Source organism: Ciconia boyciana, chromosome 4 (assembly GCF_034638445.1).
Source record: "Ciconia boyciana chromosome 4, ASM3463844v1, whole genome shotgun sequence".
NCBI classification, from domain to species: Eukaryota; Metazoa; Chordata; class Aves; order Ciconiiformes; family Ciconiidae; genus Ciconia; species Ciconia boyciana.
The window spans coordinates 2,853,507-2,879,414 of record NC_132937.1 but is presented as its reverse complement, the minus strand read 5'-3'; the positions used below and the strand labels follow the sequence as shown (position 1 = coordinate 2,879,414).

The following is a 25,908-nucleotide window of genomic DNA, read 5'->3' as shown; positions in this document are numbered from 1 at the left end:
TTTGGATGCCCAAAATTTAACATTAAGCCCAGCCAATGAAGGGTTAATGTAACAGGATTTACCAGCAAAAGCAAGACATGCCCCATAGCTAAAGTAAACTTCTTGTTGCCAGAGGAGAAAAGGATATCAAGGCACCAGTTAGCAGTAGTTTCACGGAAAGAAAATGTTTTAGGCTTTGACATATTACAAGGACAAATCTGGAAATTGCCAGATGGTAGTGTTTGGTCGTTTGGCCACCCAGAGTGTCCTTGGTTAGCTGAGCTAAAATTAGTGGCTACCAGTGGGCATCAGTTAACTGGGATAGTTCACTTGCTGTGAGCTCCACCTGCGCTGCCTGACTCAAAAATAACTTATGTCCCTCAGTATCCTATCTCCACCGCTGCTCAGATGGGTATTGTGGAGGTCATAGCTGATTTAGAAAAAAGACACATTATTTCCCAAACACACTCCCCATACAACTCCCCAGTGTGGCCAGTTAAAAAAAACCAGGAGGTGGTGGCTAATCATAGACTACAGAAAGTTAAATGCAAACACTGCTCCTCTTACAGCCACCGTCCCAAACATTGCTACATTAACCGCCGCCCTTCAGGCTGCCGCTCATCCCTGGATGGCGGTACTAGTTGTAAAAGATATGTTCTTTATGGTGCCGCTACAGGAGGAAGATAAAGAAAGATTTGCTTTTATCTGGGATAGGATACAATTTACTTTTAATAGACTTCCTCAGGGCTATAAACGTTCACCCACTATAGCTCACACAACACTGGCTGAATTGTTGGACAAGCTGCTGCCGCCGTTTGGCAAGCACTGTACAAAACAAAAGACAGCAGTGGAGCTAAACATCATATTAGCACTAGGTGGATACACCCTAGTCACTCACTAGAAGGGGTAACCAGTCCAGAGTCTCTCCGGCCGAAACTTGTGTTATTTCCCTTTCCAGGAACAGTACCGGGGACAATACCAAAATACCTCCCCTGGAGATTGGGTCAACCACCGGAAGAATACTTATCCTTCGCACAGGAATAATCATCTCCAACATGAACCAGATGAGATTTATACATTGACAAGCCCAACGCATGGGGTGGAAGCTCCCAATTCTTTTATTTGTACTAATCAATATGGTAACTGGAGTACATTCTGAATCATAACATGTTTAAGATTGTTGGAAATACAGGAATATTGGGAAATCCGACGCAAAATTTAACAATAACAATCATTAGCCAACAATACAGTAAGGAGCAAAAATCTGAAAAGGTGGAAGGGAACTATCACTTTATTACCCCACAAGGCAGAACCATCTTTTTATTAGATGTGATGTGTTAAACTACACAAACAGAAACACCCTTTTAACTATTAAAATGGCGAATCAGATAGAAACAAAAGATAGAACAATCTGTCCACAATGCATCCTGCTACCTCCAAGACCCCTGATAAGACTGTTGAAACCTTATCCCCACAGATTTCTGAAATTGGACCCTGTGCTATTAAATATACAGGCCAGCAACAAGTGCTATTTAATCCATCATGGTCCCTCAAGTGAGTGGAACTATCAATGCAGGTTAATATCTCTGCAATTAAACCTACCTGCTCACCATTCCTAAATACATCCTATACAGGGTGGTTAGCATGGTTGCACGGGCAAACCCTCACCTCCCCAAAACGAGCAAGGAGAGATGCGACTGGCATCCTGGGAACAGGATTAGGAGTATTAAACAACATAGACGCTGAAGTTTTAGAAAACAAATTAAGCTTGGCAACAAGTGATTTGTATAAACTAGAACATCCATTAAGATCTTCTTTGCTGACACTGGGAACTAGTCAACGGCTCTTATCTGATATATTGCCTAAATGGGAAAGAATTAATGAGAAGGATCACCAATAATTGTAGACGCACTTGGCATCACCCAGAATAATGTTTCTCTAGCTCTTAGCTGCATCCATAACTGAGCTTGGATACAATCTACTATAGCAGCAATTATAAGGGAAGGCAATGAGGGCACCTTGCCCACTGAGATTTGAAAGGCAATTTGGGATAATGACTTCTCCTGTGACACCCTTCCATAGCAAAGGTATTTGGACAATACTAGTTGTATGCCAGTGCTGGGTGACAGAGATCTGCTATCTCTTACATCAAAATACAGCCAGTCACACTAATGCATTATAAGTCGTCAGAAGGCCGTTATAGTTTCAACTGACTAAAGGTTTCTTTCATCCTTCCCCCTGCCCAACAGTCAATTTTATATGAAATAGTTGGACTGAAGTGATTTAATGCCTTAAAATCACAGTGTGTAAGTAAGCTGATGAAGAAAGTTTTGCTTACTGGATCTCTGCAACCTCAATTTTAAGAAGTGACCTGTTTGAAAAGAGGTAACTGAGGAGGAATTAGGCATAGCAGGAGTGAAAGGGTTAACAAGATTGAAGTACTGAGGGTTTGGGTTATGCCTGAGGGAAGGAGGCTGTGTGTCAGGAGTAGGAGTGGATGGGATTGGAGAGAGATAGGCGAGCGTGTGATTTTTTGTTGTGAAGAAAGGAGCTGCAAAGTTGCAGAAAGATAGCCAATTGTATTAGCTGAAGGAATGCACAAAGGACGCGTGGACAAGACATATAAACCAATAAGAGTTCTTTCAGTAGGGCATGTACAAACAATTAGAAAGTATATAAGCCATGTAATAGTTCAATAAAGGGTCTTCGATTTAACACCAGCACCGGAGTCCGTATCTCATTCCCTTCAAATGGTGACCTCGACATTCGGAGGTAGCAGCGCTGCAAGTGGCGTCCGGAGGGAACCCCAGCTGAACGAATCAAGCCGGCGGCAGGACTGCGGCTTTAATCCCGGGACATCACCTTAAGAAACAGGTGAGCGGCTGGGCAGTGATCATGGGAGCGAATATATCAGCCGAGGAAGAGGCCATACTGAAGTTATTAATGCAGCTCCTATTGAAAAGAGGGGTGGAGTATGACCCCTATAAGATAAAGTTATTACTGAAGTTTTTGCAAAAGCAAGGGGCTCCCTCTACAGTATCTGCGGTGTTTGACGCGAAAACGTGGGAACAGGCGGGGGAGAAGATTTGGGAGGCAGCGTCCAGGGGGGACACCACCGCCACTGAAGTTATGACCACCTGGCGTTTAGTAACTGAGACCCTGCGATCATGGCAAGCAGAAAACAAAGTGCAGAATGCAGTCACTCAGGCGGCGCAAGCAGGGGATAGTGAACCGATCGCGAGCAAGCCCCAGGAAAAAGACGTTCTTATAGACTTGGGGGAGCCACCCCCTCCTGCCCTCCCCCCGTTGAAGCCGCCCCCCCCCCCCCCCCCCCCGCGCGTCCGATACATGCATCAGAAGCACAACCCACGCCAATAGCAGAACAGGCTTTCGGGGGATGGCACTGGGCCAACCAGTGTCGTTCACAATACAATGCGGAAGGACAACCTCTGCCAACGCGGCAGGGAAACGGGAAGCGGAGCGCGGGGCGGAAACGCGCGATGACACAAGTTCCACCGCCCCTCGGGCCGGAAGGGCGGTCCACGCCGGACTTCCGCCCAAAGGCAATGATGGCCGGAAGTTCGACACCGGCTGCAGCGACAACAACGCCACAGACGTCGCTTTACCCTGAATTGCCCCGAAAATTTTCGGTAGCGGCCATTGATGAGCGACCGACAATGAAACTAACCTGGAAAAAGGAGACGCCCGTTTGGGTAGATCAATGGCCGCTCCCTAGAGAAAAGGTCGCTGCACTTCAAGAGTTAGTCGCAGAGCAACTCCAACAGGGGCACATCACACCTACGACCAGTCCCTGGAATTCTCCGGTATTTGTTATCAAAAAGAAAAGCGGAAAATGGCGACTGTTGCATGATTTGAGACAAATAAACGAAGTAATGGAAGAAATGGGGTCACTCCAGCCCAGATTACCTTCACCGACCATGATACCCCGAAATTGGGACATAGTAGTTATAGACTTGAAAGACTGCTTTTTTACAATTCCTTTGCACCCTGCAGATGCACCTCGTTTTGCATTTTCAGTGCCTAAAGTAAATCGAGGCGAACCAATGGATAGGTATCATTGGACTGTCCTACCTCAAGGTATGAAAAATTCTCCAACAATCTGTCAGGCATATGTGGCCGAAGCCATACACCCTGTGCGACTCAGATTTCCAGGAATGTATATTTATCACTATATGGATGATATTTTGCTTGCTAGCCCTACGAACAACCAAGTGCAAGAGGCGTTACCTGTTTTGAGGAGCGCATTGCAAAACCGAGGCCTCCAGATTGCGCCCGAAAAGATCCAAATGGAGGCACCCTGGAAATATCTTGGGTGGAAAATATTACAACAAACCATTCAACCTCAGAATGTGGCCATCTCTACAGACATCAAAACATTGAATGACGTACAAAAACTATTGGGCAATATAAATTGGATTAGAACACAATGTGGTATAGACAATGAAACATTAGCACCATTGTTCGAGTTATTAAAAGGGGACACTGATCTTAATGCTCCACGACAATGGACCACAGCGGCGAAAGATGCACTGAGAACAGTGAATGAAAGACTCTCCCTGCAGCAATGTCACCGATGAGTTTAAAATCTACCCGTGCAGTTATACCTTTGTAATCAAGAACAACAACCTTTAGCAATTATTGGACAATGGGAGACCCAGGAAAGAGACCCCCTTATAGTGTTAGAATGGGTGTTTTTGCCCTATCAACCTCCAAAGACTCTTGTTACTCGCATTGAGCTGTTTGCTGCCCTAATCAAAAGAGGCAGAGAACGAATTGTCGAAATGACTGGGGAAGAACCTGGACTTATTGTCCTTCCGGTTGCAAAAAATTACCTAAATTGGTGTTTGCAAAATAGCCTGGAACTTCAAATGGCTTTAGCAGGGTTTGATGGGCAAATGGATACTCATCACCCCCCTCATAAAATGTTTACCTTTTATAATAATGTAAAAATCGAAAATAGGCCACTATATCAGTGGCAACCCGTTACGGGCACCACAGTATTTACTGATGGGTCAGGGAAGACAGGAAAAGCGGTAATTACATGGAAAGAAAAAGGTCAATGGCAACATCAAATAGAACGAATTGAGGGTTCACCTCAGTTAGTTGAGTTGCACGCCATTACTATGGCCTTTAAAAAATGGCCTTTGACTCCTTTAAATATTGTATCAGACTCGCAGTATGCTGTAGGAGTAGTCCAGCGCATTGAAAGAGCGCAGTTAAAACATATACCAAAAGAAGCTCTGTTTTGGAAATTTAATAAATTATTATTTTTAATAGAGCAGAGAAGACATCCCTATTCTGTGATTCACATTAGAAGCCACACAAACTTACCAGGGTTTTTGACAGAAGGAAATGCACGAGCTGACTACCTAACAAATATGGCATTACACACTCCTGTACCACACACACTTACCCAAGCTCAGTTGTCATACCAATTTTTCCACCAATCTGCCAAAGTTTTAGCAAAGCAATTCACGATATCTCTGGGGAATGCAAAACTCATAGTTCAAACGTGCCCAGACTGTCAACAACAACCATCTGGACCATCTTTTATGACAAACCCTAGAGGTTTTTTTTCTCTTCAACTCTGGCAGACTGATGTGACACATATACCTGAGTTTGGTCGACATAAATATGTTCACATGTCCATCGATACCTACTCCCATATGGTATGGGTTACCGCAATGACAGGCGAAAACAGTCGACATGTCCAAAGCCACTTCTGTGCTGCTTTTGCAGCGCTCGGTATTCCGAGGGAGATAAAAACAGGCAATGGCCCTGCATACGTTAGTCACATGACGCGTAGGTTTTTCCACACATGGGGCATCAACCATAAGACAGGCATACCCCATTCCCCCACAGGACAAGCTATTATAGAGCGCACACACCACACCTTGAAAACTCTTTTACAAAAACAAAAAAAGGGTGAAGCTCAGGAATCGCCACAAAACAGGTTGGGGAAAACTCTGTATGTAATGAACCATCTATCATTACCTTTTCAACATGAAGATATTCCACCTATAGTTAAGCATTATAAGGCAATGGAATCAGGGTTAACACCAATATCGCGGGGAAAAAGCAATAGTAATGATGAAAAATCTAAATACAGGGTGCTGGGAGGGACCGTATCAATTAATAACCTGGGGTCGAGGATACGCTTGTGTCTCCACAGGTCAAGGGCCCCAATGAGTACCAGCATGGGGAGTTCGACCTTGGTTAGAAGCATCATCATCGGACTCAGCGAGCCATGGGTCTCCGTCCAACCCCGAAACAACATATGGGTAACGCTCGCCAACAGGATAGGGCAGGAATTTTTTTTATTTGTGGCGATAGAGCATGGCAAGGTATCCCTTCTCATATATCTGGAGGGCTTTGTACCCTAGGATGCCTTAACTTGCTAACACCAAAAAAAAAAACCAAAACCAAAAAGTAAATCGATGCAATCAGTCTGGCTCATAGAAACAAAAAAAAGGGGAAATATAGGAGATCAGTACGCCGATGACCTTGACTTAATAAACACGTCTCTGAACTAAGGTTGTGGGCGAGGGACCAAGAGGAAAAAAGAGAACAAAAGAATGCAAAAGAAGGAACAACAAGATAACTATAAACCAATGTCCTGGTTTCAGCTGAGATAGAGTTAATTTTCTTTATAGCGGCTGGTGTGGGGCTATGTTTTGGACTTGTGCTGAAAACAGTGTTGATAATACAGAGATGTTTTAGTTGTTGCTGCACTAGTCAAGGACTTTTCAGCTTCCCATGCTCTGCCAGATGCAGAAGAAGCTGGAAGGGGACACAGCCAGGATAGCTGATCCAAACTGACCAAAGGGCTATTCCATACCACATGACGTCATGCTCAGTATATAAAGCTGGGGAAGAAGAAGGAAGGGGGGACATTCGGAGTGATGGCGTTTGTCTTCCCAAGTAACCATTAAGCGTGATGGAGCCCTGCTTTCCTGGAGATGGCTGAACACCTGCCTGCCCATGGGAAGTAGTGAATGAATTCCTTGCTTTGCTTTGCTTGTGTGTGCGGCTTTTGCTTTCCCTATTAAACTGTCTTTATCTCAACCCTTGAGTTTTCTCACTTTTACTCTTCTGATTCTCTCCCCCATCCCACTGTGGGGGGAGTGAGCGAGCGGCTGTGTGGTGCTTAGTTGCCGGCTGGGGCTAAACCATGACAACCAATGAAATGCTGCGTGATAAAAGTTACAGAGCAACCAATAATGATCCTTTGCTTTTGATAGAATGGGTGTCTTTAGCGCGAACACTGAATCAAACTGCTTTTTGTGTATCTAGGGAACAACTGGAACAACCATTCCATACATGTCTTGTAAGATTGCCTATAGATGAGGTAGGGTTAATACAAAAAGAAGCAAGTGGAGTGATAACTGCAGATAAATGTAATTCTACCACCAGTAATGTTAGCGCCTGCTTTGCGGATTGAGATAAGTGGGTGGCTTAAATCATTATTAAAAACTGTGTTATTGGTTATCGGTATATTTTTATGTATCTTGTTGCTTTTACCCTGTTTATTGTCACGTGTCCAAGGAATGCTGCAGAAAATGGTGCAAAAAATATATGTTGTTGAAAAACAAAAAGGGGGAATTGAGGAGGAATTAGGCATAGCAGGAGTGAAAGGGTTAACAAGATTGAAGTACTGAGAGTTTGGGTTATGCCTGAGGGAAGGAGGCTGTGTGTCAGGAGTAGGAGTGGATGGGATTGGAGAGAGATAGGCGAGCGCGTGATTTTTTGTTGTGAAGAAAGGAGCTGCAAAGTTGCAAAAAGATAGCCAATTGTATTAGTTGAAGGAATGCACGAAGGACGCGTGGACAAGACATATAAACCAATAAGAGTTCTTTCAGTAGGGCATGTACAAACAATTAGAAAGTATATAAGCCATGTAATAGTTCAATAAAGGGTCTTCGATTTAACACCAGCACCGGAGTCCGTATCTCATTCCCTTCAGGTAACTATAATTCTCCCTATGAATAAGTCTACATTTCCTATTATTAATGGGAATTATTCCATTTCTACACAAAAACTGGGCAGCTGCATACAGACTCCAGAATCCACCTAAGTACAAATGGTCCAGATCCCAGTTACAGAGCTCATGTAGTATATTAAAATTCATTTTGATGCTAAACAAGTTTTAGTTAGATACATACATTACCTTTCTAATGCTGCTCTTCTTTTTTCTACGAATTCAGCAGATGAAGAATCTTCCTTGCCTACTTTAACCTTGGTCATGCCTTTGAAGAAAATTGCATCATACTGATTTTATGTTATCATAAAGAAATCAGGTACGTTAATGATATGATTAGAAGATTAAGTTCAGCTAAGTTTAAGCCAAATTACAATGAAAAGTGCCACAGAAGAATACAAAGAACACAAACACCGCATGCTGCACACTTTTGTGGGAAACAGATCCATGAAATATGCAATTTCCTGTAACACATATTTGTGATTAAAGTTATTAAAAAACTAGTTGAATTTGCATTTATGAAGACAATCTAAATAAAGGTCACAGTCTTACTGGTCACTTGTGTTCAGAAGAAAACAGTTACTCTAATAAAGCAGAACAAGAAATTAAATCTTAGTTTATAAGTCTATTGATTGGTATGCTCATAACTAATATTTTTATTCTAGTATTTTCTAATTTCTAAAAATAAGTGTGTGTGATTTTTTTGTTTTGGGTTGTTGTTTTGTTGTTGGTTTTTTTTTAATTAATGTAGTGGGTATAAATGGCAAGGTTGGGGGGGGGCAGGCCCTGCAGGGGTGGTCTCTGTGGGAGGAGGTCAGAGGCTACCCTATTCCAGTCACAGCTGGTTCCAGACGGCTTAACAATGGACCCACCACAGGCCAAAGCTGAGCCAGAGAAGTTTGTGGTGCTTCTATGAAAACATATTTAAGAAAGGGCAGTAAATATCAAGGGAAAAAAGAAACAAGGCCAGAGCAGTAGGGGGAACGCCACGCTGGAGCGGGTACACCCCTGAAGGGACTGCAGCCTGTGGAGGAACCCATGCCAGAGCAGAGGAAACAAGTAAAAGGAAAGAGCAGCGGAAGATAAGAGTAAGGAACAAGGAGTGGCAGAAAGAAACCGCTATGTCCTGACCCCAACCTCCTGCGCCACCCGTGGCCTCACTGTGAAGGGACTGAGTGTAAGATGCACCGATAACAAGGGGAGTAGAGACTATGAAGGGGGAACGAGAGGTGTCCACACTGAAGTTGAGCCTGGGAAAGGGGGAAGAAAAGTGTTTTCCTTAAGTGTTTGTCTTCTTTTTTTTCCCCAATACCCAAATCAATAATTAAATGTTTTAAGTTAAGTTAAATTCCTCAAGTCGAGTCTGTTTTGCCCACAACAGCCAAAAGGCATCCCTGCAGGAAAATTACTGCTCCAGTTTCTATTGGGCAGAGTAGAAGGGCTGATCTTACTTTTGACCCTGATGAAGGGACTTCTGGTTTGCAGTTACAAAAATCAAGTAATGAATACTCTGGACAGGCGGAGGAAAGTGACAACTGGGTTTACTGGACTATGTGGGTTCAATGGCCTGGCACACCAGGCCCAAAAGAGTATAAGGCTGTGGTTGACACCAGCGCACAGTGTACCCTAATGCCATCAGGTTACAAAGGGGCAGTGTGGGCATTCTGGAGTGATAGGGGGATCCAAACAGCTGTCTGTGTTGGAGGCTGAGGTAAGCCTAACTGTGAATGAGTGGCAAAAGCATCCTATTGTGACTGGCCAGGAGGGTACATGCATCCTTGGCATAGACTACCTCAGGAGAGTGTACTTCAAGGTGGGCTTTTGGTATAGCTGTTTAATCTTCTCCGTACTCAAGGCAGCTATCTACCCTGCCTGGCCTCTTGGAAGATCCCTCTGTTGTGGGCTTGCTGTACGATGCCAGTGTTTTATGATGCTGTATGTCGCCACTGCTGTGGCTGCCATATGTCAAAGGTATTACAGCAGGAGTCACCCAAACCAATGAAGAATGAATCTCATAAGGAACCAGGCAAGTGCACCAGTGACACAACCTGAGCTGGATTCATTAGACAACAATCCAACACAACACACCATCCCTCCTGTCCTGAGTGACCACCATAACAGATGGACCCCAAAGTCATGGACTAAATGAACTCAACGGACATTTTTATCGGCATTTTATGGACATTTTACAGGGATGGCCCATAGACTAAGGGAATGATATCTGTGCACATATCAAAGGATGGGAAGGGTGGTGGTAGTTAATAATGGATTGGATAGTGTGGGACCTGAGCATAATGTAAACAGTAGGGAGATTGTACTGGGTCTGGCTGGGATGGAGTTTATTTTCTTCATAGCAGTTCATATGGTGCTATGTTTTGAATTTGTGATGAAAACAGTGTTGATAACACAGGGATGTTTTTGTTATTGCTGAGCAGTGCTTACACAGCATCAAGGCCTTCTCTGTTTCTCACACTGCCCCACCAGCAAGTAGGCTGAGAGTACACAAGAAGTTGGGAGGGAACACAACCAGGACAGCTGACCCCAACTGGCCAAAGGGATATTCCATGCCATATGACATCACTCTCAGCAATAAAAACTGGGGCAGGGCACACATTGCCAGGGCTGCCATTGCTCAGGGACTGGCTGGGCATTGGTCAGTTGGTGGTGAGCAATTTGGGTTTTTTGCATCACTTATTTATCTTGGTTTTGTTTTTATTTATGTGTTGGTTTTTGTGGGGTTTTTTCCCCTTCCTTTTTTTCTTATTAAATTGTCTCTGTCATCTTAACCCATGAGTTTTCTCACTCTTACCCTTCCGATTCTCTTGGCAGGGGGAGTGAGCGAGCAGCTGTGTGGTGCTTAGCTGCCTACCAAGGTTAAACCATGACAGTAGGACATTTAATATTAAGACTTCAGACTTAAAAAGTAAAATAAAATAGAGGTGTGTGTACTGTAAATGCATGTCATCTACTTCCAGCTGTTTTGCCAGCTCTCTGCTATAAGACGCCTCATTTTAAATCAGCCTAGAAACTATATTTTTCCTCCTTCTCTCCAAAATTATAAGCATGTGGACTATACACTTTAAATGGAACTAAATACCACCCAAGCACTGAAGGGTAGGCAGTTCATGTTTAAAGTGGGAGCTTTGTGCTCTTTGGAGAAAGGTCCTACAGCATCTGTGAGTTTTCCCAACTTATCCGTAGCCAAAGAAAGTCTCTACACTAGGACCTTAAGTCACACCCAGAGCTTGCAGTAAGTCCTGCCATTTTACCAAGTTCCATGTATATTTTACAAGCAGAACTTGTATTAAAATATTTCATTTATATTATAGTACTGAAATCACATGCATACATTCAACCTTATAGAAAGTAGACTTACCTACAATACTTTTTTCTGGAGCAGGAGGCACAACGTAACCAATATGCATGTACTTTGTTGCTAATTTGCTGTGCAAGCCAAGGAAATCACTGAATCTTCTTTTAACAGAGAATTCATTTTTGTGAAACATGGAAAGGGATGTCTAAAAAAAAAGTCATTTTAGTTATGACTTACTGATGCATCTACTCAGCTGTGATATAAAGTTATTTGAAAATATATTTGTTGCACTAGTTACCTTTGTTGTTACTCTGTATGCCATATAAGCATTCATGCCATCCCCTGTAAGAAAATTAAAATACTTATCCTAAGGCAAGTTACTTGAATCCCTCCACACTTTTTTTTCCAAAATACACATTAAATAGCTTATTTACATACTAAAAACCATCAAAAGATAACTGAATAAGGAATTATGCTAAAATCTCAGAATAGTCTAAGAGGTACAACAGCCTAACATATGAGTTACTAGGTTCAAGTAACTTACCAACTTTCTCTGGGTCTGATACATTGATTTCTATATCAAGCAAATCTCCATTTGCTTCCTCTTCAAGCTAGAAAAAAATGTATGCCATATTTAATAAGTTAATGTGCATTCATACTACACATGAGTACGAAGATAAGGATATAGGGGAAAAGTCAGTATGTCTCAACAACTAAAAGGTTCTTCTAGACCCACTATCCAATTTTAAGTGAACATAATTTCACATCTTGGTTTTTAATTTTGAGCCTTCCTGAAAAAAATTTAGTGTGGCAACCTCTTCTTCAGACTTGCTGGCCTCAGAGTTTTAGTAAACATTTATCTTGGGGAAATACTCATTTTATCTCCTCCAATTCCAGCAGGCACAGAGGTTCAAAAATGCTCTCACTTGCAGTGTTTCTATAAGCTTCTAATCAAAAGACAGATATATTCCTCATTATTAATGGTATTTGTAGTTGAAGAGTTGGGGATGGGGAAAGCAACAACTACAGAATTTTCAGATACTTGCCCAAGCTGTGTGATCACAGAATTTCCTTATCTTTCATGCAATATACATAAGTTTGATAGAACAGAAGTAGTTAAGAAACACCACGGCAGAACAGACAGCGTGCCAAGGTTGAAGAGGAAGAAAATCAGAACATCAGCTTAGGGCATCTGGGGAAGCAGCCATCATCAAGTCCCAGGCAAGTCTTGTTTGCCAAACCTCATTCATCAGTGACGTTTTCTAGGAGCATATTCTAGAATGAATGGTACTTGCCAATGCACAGAATTTGAATGGAATGCCAAATATAAATAGCAAATTAAGTGTTAAAAGTATGACCAGCCTCAGCTGTTTGTTAGCATGCAGAATAATGCTAACAACTGTTTCCTCCATTTCCTCATTAACAACAGCTTCAGAAATCCAAGTTAAAACCTGTAACATGCTAGTATGAATTAATACACATCTTCAACATTTCTCCTCCATCTAGCTCAACACTTGATCCCTTCACACACTTTTACAATACCTATCCTGTAGTAATGGAGCATGTTACTCCTCACACTACAGATCTCTCATCACCTAAGCAATGAATACTCATAATATTGAGTCAAATACATATTAAACACAAAATAAACAGAATAGTTGTTCTCTTGCATACTTCCCTTTACCAAATAATGATCCTGTGAGTAATTTAGGAACTGCATTAAAATAAAAACCAAAACCAACAAATAACAAACACACACCCCCCAACAAGACATTTCCATAGTTGCCAAAATATAACTTGAAAATTTTCTCAGTACCTCTTCTCTGGATCTATCAAAAATCACAGGGGCTGTTACACTTTTCGATTCCATTCTGGGAGCTACTAATGTAGTAGGTGTTACAGCAGTGATTGCAGGAGTAGGTTCTGGTGAAAGTACTGGATCCCTCTCTGGACTGTCCAACGAAACTTCTTCTGTGGCTTCTAGATAAAGATTTTGAGTTCACAAAAAAGTTTTTGTACAATACAGATAGATGTGCACCACAAAAGATACCAAGCATGCACATTAAAGTGATAATACGTAAGTTTAATAAGATCATCTATAAAAAACATCCATTTGTCTCAGATATATGTCAGTAAAACTAGAGGCAACATCCGAGTTTCCAGCGAATAACAGCTTAAAGTAAAATTAAGTATGCAATTGTTTTTTATATGCTGCCAGGTAAAGTCTTTTAAAGTAGTCACAAAACTGCTAAATCATTCCTTTCTATATATCATGAAAACTAATGACATTTTTTCCACCACAGACCGCTCTTTTTCAGCGCCTATGCCAAAAGTAGTTTTTGCACTCTGAACAACAGCTGATTAAGTCATATAGGCTAATAACTGAGCATACCAAGAGAAGTTATATATATACATCCCCTACCAAAAGCCCACAACTCATAAAATACAAATATTAGTAGATGAGGCATTCTGAGCAGTAAGACTAACTACTTATTTTTACTTTCTTCAGACTGTAAATAGTTCATCTATATTTACAGAGGATTTATATCTCTGCTCTGCAAACCCTTCATGCTTTCTTTCCTCCACTAATTGATTTTGACCACCACCAAAACATACATTTAGAATAGACTATTTCAGTTGGAAGGGACATACAACAATCATCTAGTCCAACTGCCTGACCAATTCAGGGCTGACCAAAAGCTAAAGCATGTTACTAAGGGTATTGTCCAAATGCCTCTTAAACACTGACAGGGATGGGGCATCGACCACCTCTCTAGGAAGCCTGGTCCAGTGTTTGACCACCCTCTCAGTAAAGAAATGCTTCCTAATATCCAGTCTGAACCTCCCCTGGCACAGCTTTGAACCATTCCCACACATCCTATCACTGGATACCAGGGAGAAGAGATCAGCACCTCCTTCTCCACTTCCCCTCCTCAGGAAGCTGTAGAGAGCAATGAGGTCGCCCCTCAGCCTCCTTCTCTCCAAACTAGACAAACCCAAAGTCCTTAGCTGCTCCTCATAGGACATGTCTTCCAGCCCTTTCACCAGCTTTGTTGCCCTCCTCTGGACACATTCAAGGACCTTCACATCCTTCTTAAATTGTGGGGCCCAGAACTGCACACAGTACTCAAGGTGAGGCCACACCAACACTAAATACAGCAGGATAATCACCTCTTTTGACCGACTGGTTATACTGTGTTTGATGCACCCCAGGATGCAGTTTGCCCTCTTGGCTGCCAGGGCACACTGCTGACTCCTCATATTGAGTCTGCTGTCAACCAGCACCCCCAGATCCCTCTCTGCAGGGCTTTCTCTTTTCTCTTTGTTTTCTCTTCTCTTTCTCCCATGTTGACTGTGCCTGATGATTGCATTGTTCTTTAAATGCCTTTCAGTAGTACCCAGTATGATCTTCTCCATAATTTTTCCAGGAAATGAGGTTAGACTAACAGGTCTGTAGTTCCCTGGGTCTTCCCTCACGCCCTTCTTGTAAATTGGAATAACACTGGCTAGCTTCCAGTCAGCAGGGACCTCCCCAGACTCCCAAGACCTTTGGTAGATGATCGAGAGGGGTCCCACCATAACATCCTCTAGCTCCTTCAGTACTCTGGGATGAATCCCATCAGGGCCCATGGACTTGTGAACATTCAGCTGATACAGCTGGTCCCTTACAATTTCAGTGTCCACAAATGGAAAGTCACTGTTCCCGCACTCATGGTCCTCTGACTCAGGGGACCGGGCAGCCCAAGGTCTATCCATGTTATTAAAGACTGAGGCAAAAAAATCATTGAATTGCCTCTGCTTTTTCTTCATCCCTATTAGTCAGGTGACCATCTTCAACAAGTATCAGTCCAATGTTTTCTTTAGACCTCCTCTTGCTATTAACATACTTAAAAAAGCCCTTCTTGTTATCTGAAACAACACTGGCCAGTTTCAACTCTAGTTTAGCTTTGGCCTTTCATATCTTCTCCCTGCATATATGAACCACAGCTCTAATCTTCCTGCAAAGCCTGACCTTGCTTCCAGAGATCATACAATTTCTTTTTCTGCCCAAGTTCCACGAGGAGTTCCCTCTTCAGCCAAGCTGGTCTTCTCCCCTGCTTGCTTGTCTTTCAACAAAATGGGATTGCCTGCTCCTGTGCTTCTAAAAGGTGCTTCTTAAAGACTGACCAGCATTCGTGGACTCCTAAGCCCTCAAAGGCAGATTCCTAGGGGATTCTGCTAAGTAGCTCCCTGAATAGCTTGAAGTTTGCTCTCCTGAAGTCCAGGGTAGCAACTCTGCTGTCCTTTTTTCTCATTACACTGAAAATTTTAAACTCAACCATTTTGTGATCCCTGTGGCCAAGACAGCCACCTACCATCACATCTCCCATGAGTCCTTCTCTATTCAGAAATCACAAGTCTAGGAGGGCATCTTTCCTAGTTGGCTCCCTGAGTACCTGTGACAAGAAGTTATCTCCCACAAACTTCAGGAATTTCCCAGACTTGCTTGTCACAGCAGTATGATATTCCCAGTTGATGTCTGGGAAGTTCAAGTCTCCCATAAGGACAAGGGCTACCAATCCAGAGATTTCTCCTAATTGCCTATAGAATAACTCATCAGTGCTTACATCCTGGCTGGGCAATCGGTAGTAGACACCCACTACAACATCTCCTTTGTTTTCCATCCCCCTAATCCCCACCCAGAGGCTCTCAACCACATCATCACTAACTGCAAGGGCTGTACAATCAAACCTCTCCCTTGCATATAGTGCGACACCTCCACCCCGCCTGCCCTGCCTATCCCTCCTGAACAGCCTGCAGCCCTCCATCCCAGCACTCCAATCATGGGACTCATTCCACCAAGTCTCACTAATACCAATGATATCATGGCTCTGGGAACTGACCAATGCTTCCAGTTCATTCTGTTTGTTTCTCATACTGTGTTCATTGGTGTACAAGCATTTCAGATATGCTCCTGAGCCCTCTGTGCTCCCAGGAGCAGTGTAAGTGTTCCCGCTAGCTACCCTCAGCTTACCTACTGCAATCCTGTTGGTATCCCCTTCCTCCATCGATTCTAGTTTAAAGACCTCTCAATCAGTCTCACCAGCTTACACCCAAAGACACATTTTCCCCATCGGGACAGGTGGATCCCACCAGGTCCCAGCATACCTTGTCTCTCAAAGGCTCTTCCATGGTTTAAAAACCCAAAGTTTTGGTGGAGGCACCAGTCCTGGAGCCAGGTATTGATATCCTGGGCTCGCCTGTGTCTTCCAAAGTCTCCCCCCAATACTGGGAGGATTGAGGAAAACACTACCTGTGCTCCTGAATTTTTTAGCATTCTTCCCAGGGCTCTGAAGTCTCTTTTGATTAACCTCAGACTTTTTGTTACAACATCATTTGTACCCACATGAAAGAGCAGGAATGGATAGTAGTCTGAAGGTTGAACTAGGCTCTTCAGTCTTGTGGTGACATCCCCAATTTGGGCCCCAGGGAGGCAGCAAGCTTCCCTGAAAAGAGGGTCCAGTCTGCAAACGGGTGATTCCATTCCACGCAGGAGGGAATCACCAATGACCAAAACTCACCATTGTCTCTTCTCAGCTGTGGTCTTAATGCAGGTTTTGTTGCAAGGGGTTGGTCTCTCTGATCTTGGCAAGGCTGCTTGTACAGGTTCTTCCTCTTTCTCATTATGCACTTCATCTACTGTACCCAGGGCCTCATACCTGTTCTGTAAGGGTATCTTAGAGGGTAAGGAGGGGTTTCTCTTACAGCTTCGTGCTGTAACCTTCTTCCACCCCTCCTTATTCCTTGTGACACTACCTTCCTCCTGGCACAAAGCAGATCAGTTACCTGCTTCTGTAGTGGCCATGCTGAGTTGGCTTCCATGCATCACAGATGGCAGAGTACAGCTCCATTGATCAATCTCCCTCTCAGACTCTCAAATACTCCTCAGTCTGCTCACCTCCTCCTGCAGCTCAGCCACCAAGCAGAGCAGTTCATCTATCTGGTCACACCTCCCACAGGCTTGCTTGCAGTTACTTTCCATTTCTAGGAATATCCCTTCACACATCCCACAGCCAGAAACCTGGGTAGTTGCATGCTTGAACAGGAGCTCTGTCTGCGTGGTTGCATTGATTCTACCAGGTGCTAGAAGCTCAATAGAAGCAGAGAACACTGCTTTTTGCTAGGTGGTCACCATACTGCCACACATCTGCCTGCTGGGAAATATATATGCTCGTCCATTGCAATCAGCTGGGCCGATTGTTTTCTCCTGCTTAAATCTCCCATGTGGCTGGGTGCAGGCTCTGCCCCTTACTGTCTCTTCCAATCAGTGGGTCTGGGGTCAGTTGCTTGGGGAACACCCTCTGTTCAGACAGGCCTCTACTTGTCCACGTGTATCCCTTGTGTGTCCTGCCACTGCTGGTGCTCCTTACACTGTTCCGGCATCCGTTGCAATTTCCTGGGTATACAGAAGTTTCTGCTCTAGTTTAAGTAACTAATGCTGTGGTTCTCACTAAATGTGCATTTTAAAGAACCCTAGTTCTTCAAAGATAATATTGACCACAGAACAATCATTTGATATGTAAATTGATGTCACAACTGATTACAAGACTTGTTACAAACTACACTTCCTGTGGCAAGTTCCAAGTACTTAACCAAACATAGCTTCAGGCACTAAAGCAGATCTACTCCAACTTACACAAAGTTACCAAAATAGTTTACCATGCAATTTTGAGAAGAGTGCAGTTCTTCAGTAACAGAATGTTCCAGCATGGGTCCCCCATGGGGTCACAGGTCCTGCCAGGAGACCTGCTCCAGCGCAGGCTCTCCACGTGGTCACAGCCTCCTTCAGGCACATCTACCTGCTCTGGTGTGGGGTCCTCCACGGGCTGCAGGTGGATATCTGCTCCACCATTAACCTCCATGGGCTGCAGGGGGACAACCTGCCTCACCATGGTCTTCACCATGGGCTGCAGGGGAATCTCTGCTCCGGTGCCTGGAGCACCTCCTCCCCCTCCTTCTTCACTGACCTTGGTGTCTGCATAGTTGTTTCTCTCACATTTTCTCACTCCTCTCTTCTGGCTGCTGTTGCACAGCAGGTTTTTTTTCCCTCTCCTTAAATATGTTATCACAGAGGTGCTACCACCGTTGCTGATTGGCTCAACCTTGGCCAGCGGTGGGTCCGTCTTGGAGCCGGCTGGCATCGGCTCTATCGGACATGGGGGCAGCTTCTGGCATCTTCTCACAGAGGCCGCCCCTGTAGCCCCCCTGCTACCAAAACCTTGCCACGCAAACCCAATACAACTGTCTAGGTATTTTTTTCCCCTCAGAAAAGAAGTCTTAAAGTAGTAAATAAGCTGAGAATCTATTTCCCAAGAAAGTATTTTTTCCAAAGAACACTGACATTTATGCTTCTTACATACTCTTTCACTTTAAGAAATCAGATGGCATGTTACAGATTAAGAAGTTCCATTGACAATTCTTTTGTTTTTTCCTGGAAAAATGAATTTGGTAGGTTTCAGAGTAGAAACTATGGTATTTTCAGAAACATTTGCTCAAGTTATTCAGTTTAGATTTTCCGATTAATATTTAAGTATTTGGTTGGTTCGTTGGGGTTTCTTTTGGTGGTTTTTAAGGCTTTTTTTAAAAACTCTGTATTAATATTTACATGAAAAATGAAATCTAGGTCTCCTGCTTTCCTGGAAAGTGCTCAAAAGCACAAGCTCTTCTTGCATAAAGAGATGCAACTGCTTTGTCCAAGTTTTAGGAGAAAAAAAAACATCGAAACCAACAGTCACATCAGTCATGGCAGTTATCAGCCCATATTAAGCACTCCCACCAATCTAATGCCATAAGACTTGTACGCAATAATACCTACTTTACAATCCATAAATAGTCTTTGATACAAGATCACTGTCACGATGCTCAACTCTAACAGAACATGAAAACCTCTCAGCCTGCTGCAGATTACTATTTATGCTTAATTAACATTCCACAGGAAACTATATCAAGTTTCTATCAGCACTCTTCAGCACTTAAGCTTGGAACTCAATTTCAGCATTAGATACCTATTGTTTCTTTACATCTCACCGCTAGTATTCGTCAAACATCATCATCTTAGAAAGTACAAGTTTCCAATTCCTCACAAGCAGCATCACTTCAGCTGAATAAGTTATTTTTACTTATCACACTTCTAAATGTCATAGACCTCTAACATTCTGACATCACTTGAGTATTTAAAGTGGCTTATTATCGTTCAAAGTTTACTAAGATTATCACACAAATTTGGAAGTAAACTGAAGTATAAACTGTTGCCCAGAATAGAGGACAAGTTACTAAAAAAGGCTTCCCAGTGTTTAGTGCTATTTCAGAGACAGATATCCTAACAGAACTGAGAGAACTACTATGCCCAAGTCAGAACCCACAACTCTTACCATTATAATAGGAGGGCTAAGAATAATCTTAATGAAAACATAAATAGTATTAACAGGACAGTCAGCCACCAATAAGGCTTTCTTTTGACTTCAAAACTGTAGGTTCAAATGCCTTTGCATGTTTCTTTCTTCCAGAACAGACCTGGAACTGAATAAACAGCTTCTAAAAAGCAGCCAGGCATCTACACAACTACTCTGATTAGACATTTCACATGACAACAGCCTGACAGACACTATTAGCTAGAACTTTTGCTGTTCAACTGGGCTTCAAATACATGTTTTGTTTGCTCCACAGAATTAGCATAATCTTTTCTGTATGAACTCTGAGAAATAAAGGCCTAAAACAAATCTATCTGGATCCGAAGCTAAAAAAAAACCAAAAATAACAATAACAACAAAAACACGTTCACTTTTCCCCAGAAGCCAGATGCTTGCATGAGAGGATCCATTCCTAAAACACATAAAAAGCAATCTTTTACTAGACTAGAGAAGTGGAAAAAATTGTTATTTTTCTGAAAAAGGTGACAGAGCACTGATATAATTTCACAGCCTTACTCTCATCACTTATGAGCATTAGAAGCAGAAGGCATAGCTATGTCCTGCACAGGCAGTCCATGACACATCTTCAGCTTCAGCTATACATTGAACTTTAGGCCAACGTTTTAGAACAGTCATTCAAGATTTAGTTCTTAACTCTATATAAGGAGTTTATGGATGACCAGGTTTTAAGATAGCAATCATCTGAACAGATGTTCCTACAGTATTCTCTTGACCAAAAAAAATCACAAACAAAAACCCAACATTATCATCCACCCCACCCCACCCCTGCACTGGGAGCTTTGCAGAAGACATTGTATTTGAGGAGTTAGTGATCTAGAACAGGCCATATCTGCTCTATGGGGCCTCATACTTAGGTCTTGAGAAGCCTGTATGTTATTAATATAATCTGTAACTTAAAATATATCTTTGGGAAAGGTGAACTGTATGTGGATCAAGGGGTGGAATGTAATGATCCTGACTGGGAGACCATTGCACATTGAGGAGTCAGTGATCCACATAACAGTTAACTTGAGGAGGCCCAGGCCTGTGCTGGGCTGCACATCCAGCTTGGCCTTCTGGCCTGTGTTGTGCCGCACAAATCCCTTGGCCACAAGATAAACTCAGCAGCTCATTGTAACAGAGGAGCCTGCAAGCAGCTCCCCCTTGGTATTGGTGATTATGCCACCTGCATGGCCTTGCCTGTATCTAACAGTGCAGCAAGAAGTTCTCATGAGAACATCCTTTATGAATAGAGTTTTCTTGTAAGAAAATTATATAATAGCTCAAATGACCAAAAAGAAGGAGCTTCCCTCCACGGACAGAATCTGCACAGCATGCCATGGGAGAAACCCATCTGGGGTCCGTCTGATGCCGCGTGATCACGGGGTTCCCACCATCTGAAGGGACATAAGATTTACTCTTCTTATTCTGTCTTATTAAAACGGCTATTCTATTAAGCCATTTGTCGTTGGGCCTTTCTTATTGAGATCCAGAAAGAACCCTGCGCGCGCACTCATGCGCTCCCCCCCCCAACAACCACCATAAAATACATGCCACCAAAGTCCTCCAAGATACTCTTAATACTACATGATTTGGAGCAAGCTAAGCAAAGCTAAGCTTTTATTGGCCAAAATTATCAACATTTTTACTTTTATCCTAAGGGAAAAAGTTCTTAAATGGATTTATCAAGATAGTTTTCTTATTTGCAGAACTGAGAATCACAACACTAATAAATGGAACAACAAAGTTTACAGGTCTCCAGTAACAGATGGAAAAAAATCTCATTTTCTTCCACCTTAATAACTCAGCTTTAACAGTTCAGTCAAAGCACTTTGATTCATCAGAGATGAGGTAAGGAATATCTAAAAACAGTTTATTGCAGATATACCTTATAGCTGTCCTAAAAACACAGCAGCAAAGTTTTTAAGTATAGTCAAAAAAGCCTACAAAAATTCCAGATTCTGAAGTGCATTAAGACAGTACAGGACATTTTCTAATTTGTTCTCCCTCACCTCCTTTTCCATTAGGTTGCATTATTAGATGAACAATGAAAAAGATTTATCAAGCCTACAGTAGCTAGAGAGGAATATCATCACATTTTTACAAATAAGTCTACAAAACTACATTTTTTTTAATGCCCCCCAAAAGTCAGAGTCCCTCCTTTCAGGAGCCATTCGTAGGACTTCTTTTTACCTGGGTTTTATAGTGTAATAATTCAACGTGAAGGACCAACACAAGCTAGGAAGTTGTGGAACTTCATTCTCTTCCCCTCCAGTTAACTGTCCCTATAATCTTTGTAAAGATAAGATTTATTTGGAATTTCAGCATATTGGGAAAAAAAAGTTGCATTCAATTTTTATTTTTTTAAAAACTTGAGTCTTGCTTTCATAGAAAACAAGGCTTACACAATCAAGCTGAAAGCAAGGAAATAGCTATCTCGTGTAGCCTTCTCACACTGTTTCTGTTCATCACAAATCAGTGTCAGAAAGGCTGGATGACCATCACTGTCTAGCAAAACAGTGCTAAGGAAAAAAAAGTTATCCTTATGAATACATAGCACTGGAACACAAATTAGACATTGTTTTTGAGAACACATATGCTGACAGTGATACAAAGTTAGAAGTTCATCACTAGGACAGAGCTGTATTATGCAAATTTCCTGTTTAGAACAGGCTACTGTTAAAGATGTCGTGTTTCTGCAAGTTGTGTTAGGCTCTATAAATCAGTCTTTTTTTCCCTGTTTGAGTTTGTACTAGCCTTAGTCTGTATATGAACTGACCTTTTAAAAATCACTTTTAGTTGTATTAGACCTGCAGCACATCAGATGCTTTCACAGCTGAATGCTGCTTGCATTTAAAAAAATGTCTTCCATAATAAAACTCAAACTCATTAAATAATTTCTCTGTCTTTTCTCAGTGTTCCATTCACTTGCAACAATCTGGCTGCTAACATGTTACTTCTGTCTGGATCCCATCAATATTTAGTCCAGCCACCTTTTTTCTGAATTTAATATTTTCCAGCCAAAGAAGAATCTGCTTTCCTAAAATATCTATTCCAGATGGCCCTACAGCTACAAAAAGCTGGTTTTATATACTGAAGCTATATAACCAAATTAAAAATAAAGCTTTCTTGTACTAGTAAAGTGTTCCCAGTCTTTGTAGGTCGTAAGATCAGGTAATATAAATACAAAACTACTAGGATTATCACCGAATTCTTAATTATTCTCCATTTCTCTTAAGACTGTTTTAGAGAGTTTGCAAAGTAATCAATACATTTGCTTATGACACTGTTAGAATGTAAGTTCAAATATATGCAAATATAAGTTTGATAAGTTGAGAACAAAGGTAATGGACACATGTATACACTTATCTATATAAAGCAGCCCAGAACTAAATGCTATAAACTTTATTTAAAAATTATTACATCAGGGTACAAACAAAGATAAGATTAGGAGTGTATTCAAAGCAGACTGCCAACTGACTCACTAATAGGAAAAGTGTTAGCATTGAGAAGAAGAATTTAGAACCATTTTTTGACACATAATATATTCTAAACATTACATCTCCTTTCTTGAATAGTAAATGCTCCTACACCTGTAATTGTGACAACAACCATAATCCATGTTAGGAAAAATAGATTGTAGAAAACCAACATCAAAGTAGTGACTGACCAAGGATTAAAAATAAGTGTAATTGATTAATTACTTATAAAAACTTTCATACATCTCTCTCCAAAACATCCAGTACTGTCAAATATTAGAGACCAAATCTTACACTAGTGAAATGCCAGGACTGATCCCATATGTCAGTTTCTCACCTTTTTATTATAATAAAAGTCTTTTAATAAGTAGAAATAACCTCCAGCTTGCAATATGATCTGAATTATCAGTCTTCATAATTGGAAAAAAGGACTGGGACAGCTATAAATGGTTATACAGTAGAAAACAAGGCTTTAACTTGCCTCGTGTTTTTACACACACACAAAGTTGAATATTATTACATAACAAGACATGCTATATTACCATCAGCAGAACAAGTTATTAACTAGCTAACACTGCCACACTATGCAGTGACAGTACATATCACGGAGAAACCTGTATTTAGTAATCAAACTTAAATAAAGCTAGAGTCCCACAAGAAAAATCCTGTACATCACTGTCAAGCTCTTAAGACATTTAAATTTAACTTTTCTATCAAATAAGCTTCTCAAAGTGCCATTACTTCAGTATGTAATTCTTAATAGTTCCGTTATAAAAATATATATTGTCAAGAGTGTAATAAAGTGTTTACTGCTGAGATGACAACACACAAATTTGGTGAAAAAAATCCCCAATTTTAATTTACTATTGAAATGTAAACAAGACTCATCTACCCCAAAGAGAAGTCACATATCACTTTATTTTCGCTAATAAGCAAGATTAAGTCTTCCACTTGCAGTTCAAAAAGAAAAGGCTACACTTCAAAACAGTTTTACAATAATATTTAATCAGTAGCTAGATGCGTTAACAGTAGAACAAACTTTGCACAAAAAACATCAGCTGTTTTTCCTTTTATAGTGTGTCACTTTTCTTGCAAATTATTTCAAGTTCATAAATTTGACAGTATATTGCAGAAGATCATAGGACTTCAATTAAATAGGTGATCATTGAATCCAATAAAGAATGATCAACAAAGACTAGTGATACTCCTAATATCCAAAGGAAAACATTACTTAATCAATTTTCCAGAAAGTATATCTTCAACAGGTTGAACAATGGTTAAGATTTACAACAATATTAAATTGCTTAAGCTTAAAATCAGAGTTTCCATTGCAAGGGTACTACTTTGTATTTCCTTACAGACATGGAAATTACCTTTTACAGCATAAAAAGGTTTTCCTCTTCCTCCTCACAAAAGCACACCCCTTTAAGTCCAAGAAGGAAAGAGTCTATGCAGCCACATTAGAAGAAAAAAAGCAGTTACCAGCAAAGAGGTCTTCTCTATCATCATCTGGCGTGACTTCTGCTGGCTTTGGACCATTAGAGTTTGTGCTGAGGTCTTCTGCAGGAAGACTTGCTGGCTCTGGAGATGAAGGACTTGACTGTTAAAAAAAAAAAAAAAGTGAAATAGCAGAGAACCGGTTGTCATATATCAGTATATAAGTATTGCAATAAACATTCTTTCATTGCAAAGAAACAAAGCAAGATGTACAGAAAGGAAGCTCAGTCAACTATTTCCATTTCCTACACCTAGTGGGATAACAATGAACAAAGGATACAAACTACTCAGCAGCTCTTTTCATTTCTGTCAGAAAATAAAAGAAATACCCATTTCCTCAAGTTTAATTTACATGAAAAACTGCTACAGAAATATCTAGAATAACTTTGTTAGCATTCTGAATGTAGTTTGATTATGAAGGTCCTTTTGGAAAGGCTTACATTTAGATTTTCTTTAGTAATATTTCTATGTAGAAAAAAAGTCTCCAAGCACTCCATACCAGTTTTTCAGAGATTAAGAGAACAAGTTAACTCCATTCAAACAATACACAGCTGCTTGCAGCCATAAAAAATTTCAAAGTTTCATTTATTTTTACTGTTCATAATACACATGAAATTTATATTTTGTTGGAACAAAGTTAAGTGAGTTAACAAAATCTCCTCTTATAAAACAAATGCTAACACTGAAGCTATTTGGAAGAATTATTAGCAATCTTACAGCTTTTCCACTGCTTAGCTTAGCCAAATTATAGGTAAAACCAGAACAGCATGTCTTCTGTGAGGTGCAAAAAGAATGAAAGCAAGAAAAAAAAAAAAAAAGAAAAAAAAAAAGGAGGGAGGCAAGAACAGAAATTAATCACACAAAAAACAAGGGGACAGCTCCAAGATTAAAACAGTTAGGAACCCTCTCAAAGCACCATAACCTTCACATAAACTGGCTTTGGAACTCACTGTTACCTGCCATGCTCTCCTCTCTAGTTAATCAGCAAACAAACATATGATCAGGATTAAGTCAGCTCTGTTTTTATTTTAATAGAGCTGCCATTGCCATTTAGAAACAGCTACTTCATGAATATTATAGGACTACAACACCACTACAACAACACTCAAATATGTAAGTTTAATTAGACCCACACCATGACATAATCATTCTTCTCTGGACTAAGGTGCCCTGTACGCTTAAGTTAAACAA

The 25,908-nt window shown here is 41.3% G+C and overlaps 1 protein-coding gene across 2 annotated transcripts in view; it reads right to left on the bottom strand.

The window, feature by feature from the left end:
• Positions 1-25,908, bottom strand: part of LOC140650565 (sorting nexin-2-like) — a 44,042-nt gene that overhangs the window by 16,386 nt on the left and 1,748 nt on the right. For both annotated transcript variants that reach the window (XM_072859061.1, XM_072859059.1), the window contains exons 2-7: positions 24,703-24,820; positions 13,108-13,271; positions 11,836-11,902; positions 11,590-11,633; positions 11,355-11,496; positions 8,168-8,246 (exon numbers count right to left, since the gene is read on the bottom strand). In XM_072859061.1, coding sequence (XP_072715162.1) covers positions 8,168-8,246; positions 11,355-11,496; positions 11,590-11,633; positions 11,836-11,902; positions 13,108-13,271; positions 24,703-24,820 — 614 coding nt within the window. The remainder of the gene's footprint in view (positions 1-8,167; positions 8,247-11,354; positions 11,497-11,589; positions 11,634-11,835; positions 11,903-13,107; positions 13,272-24,702; positions 24,821-25,908) is intronic.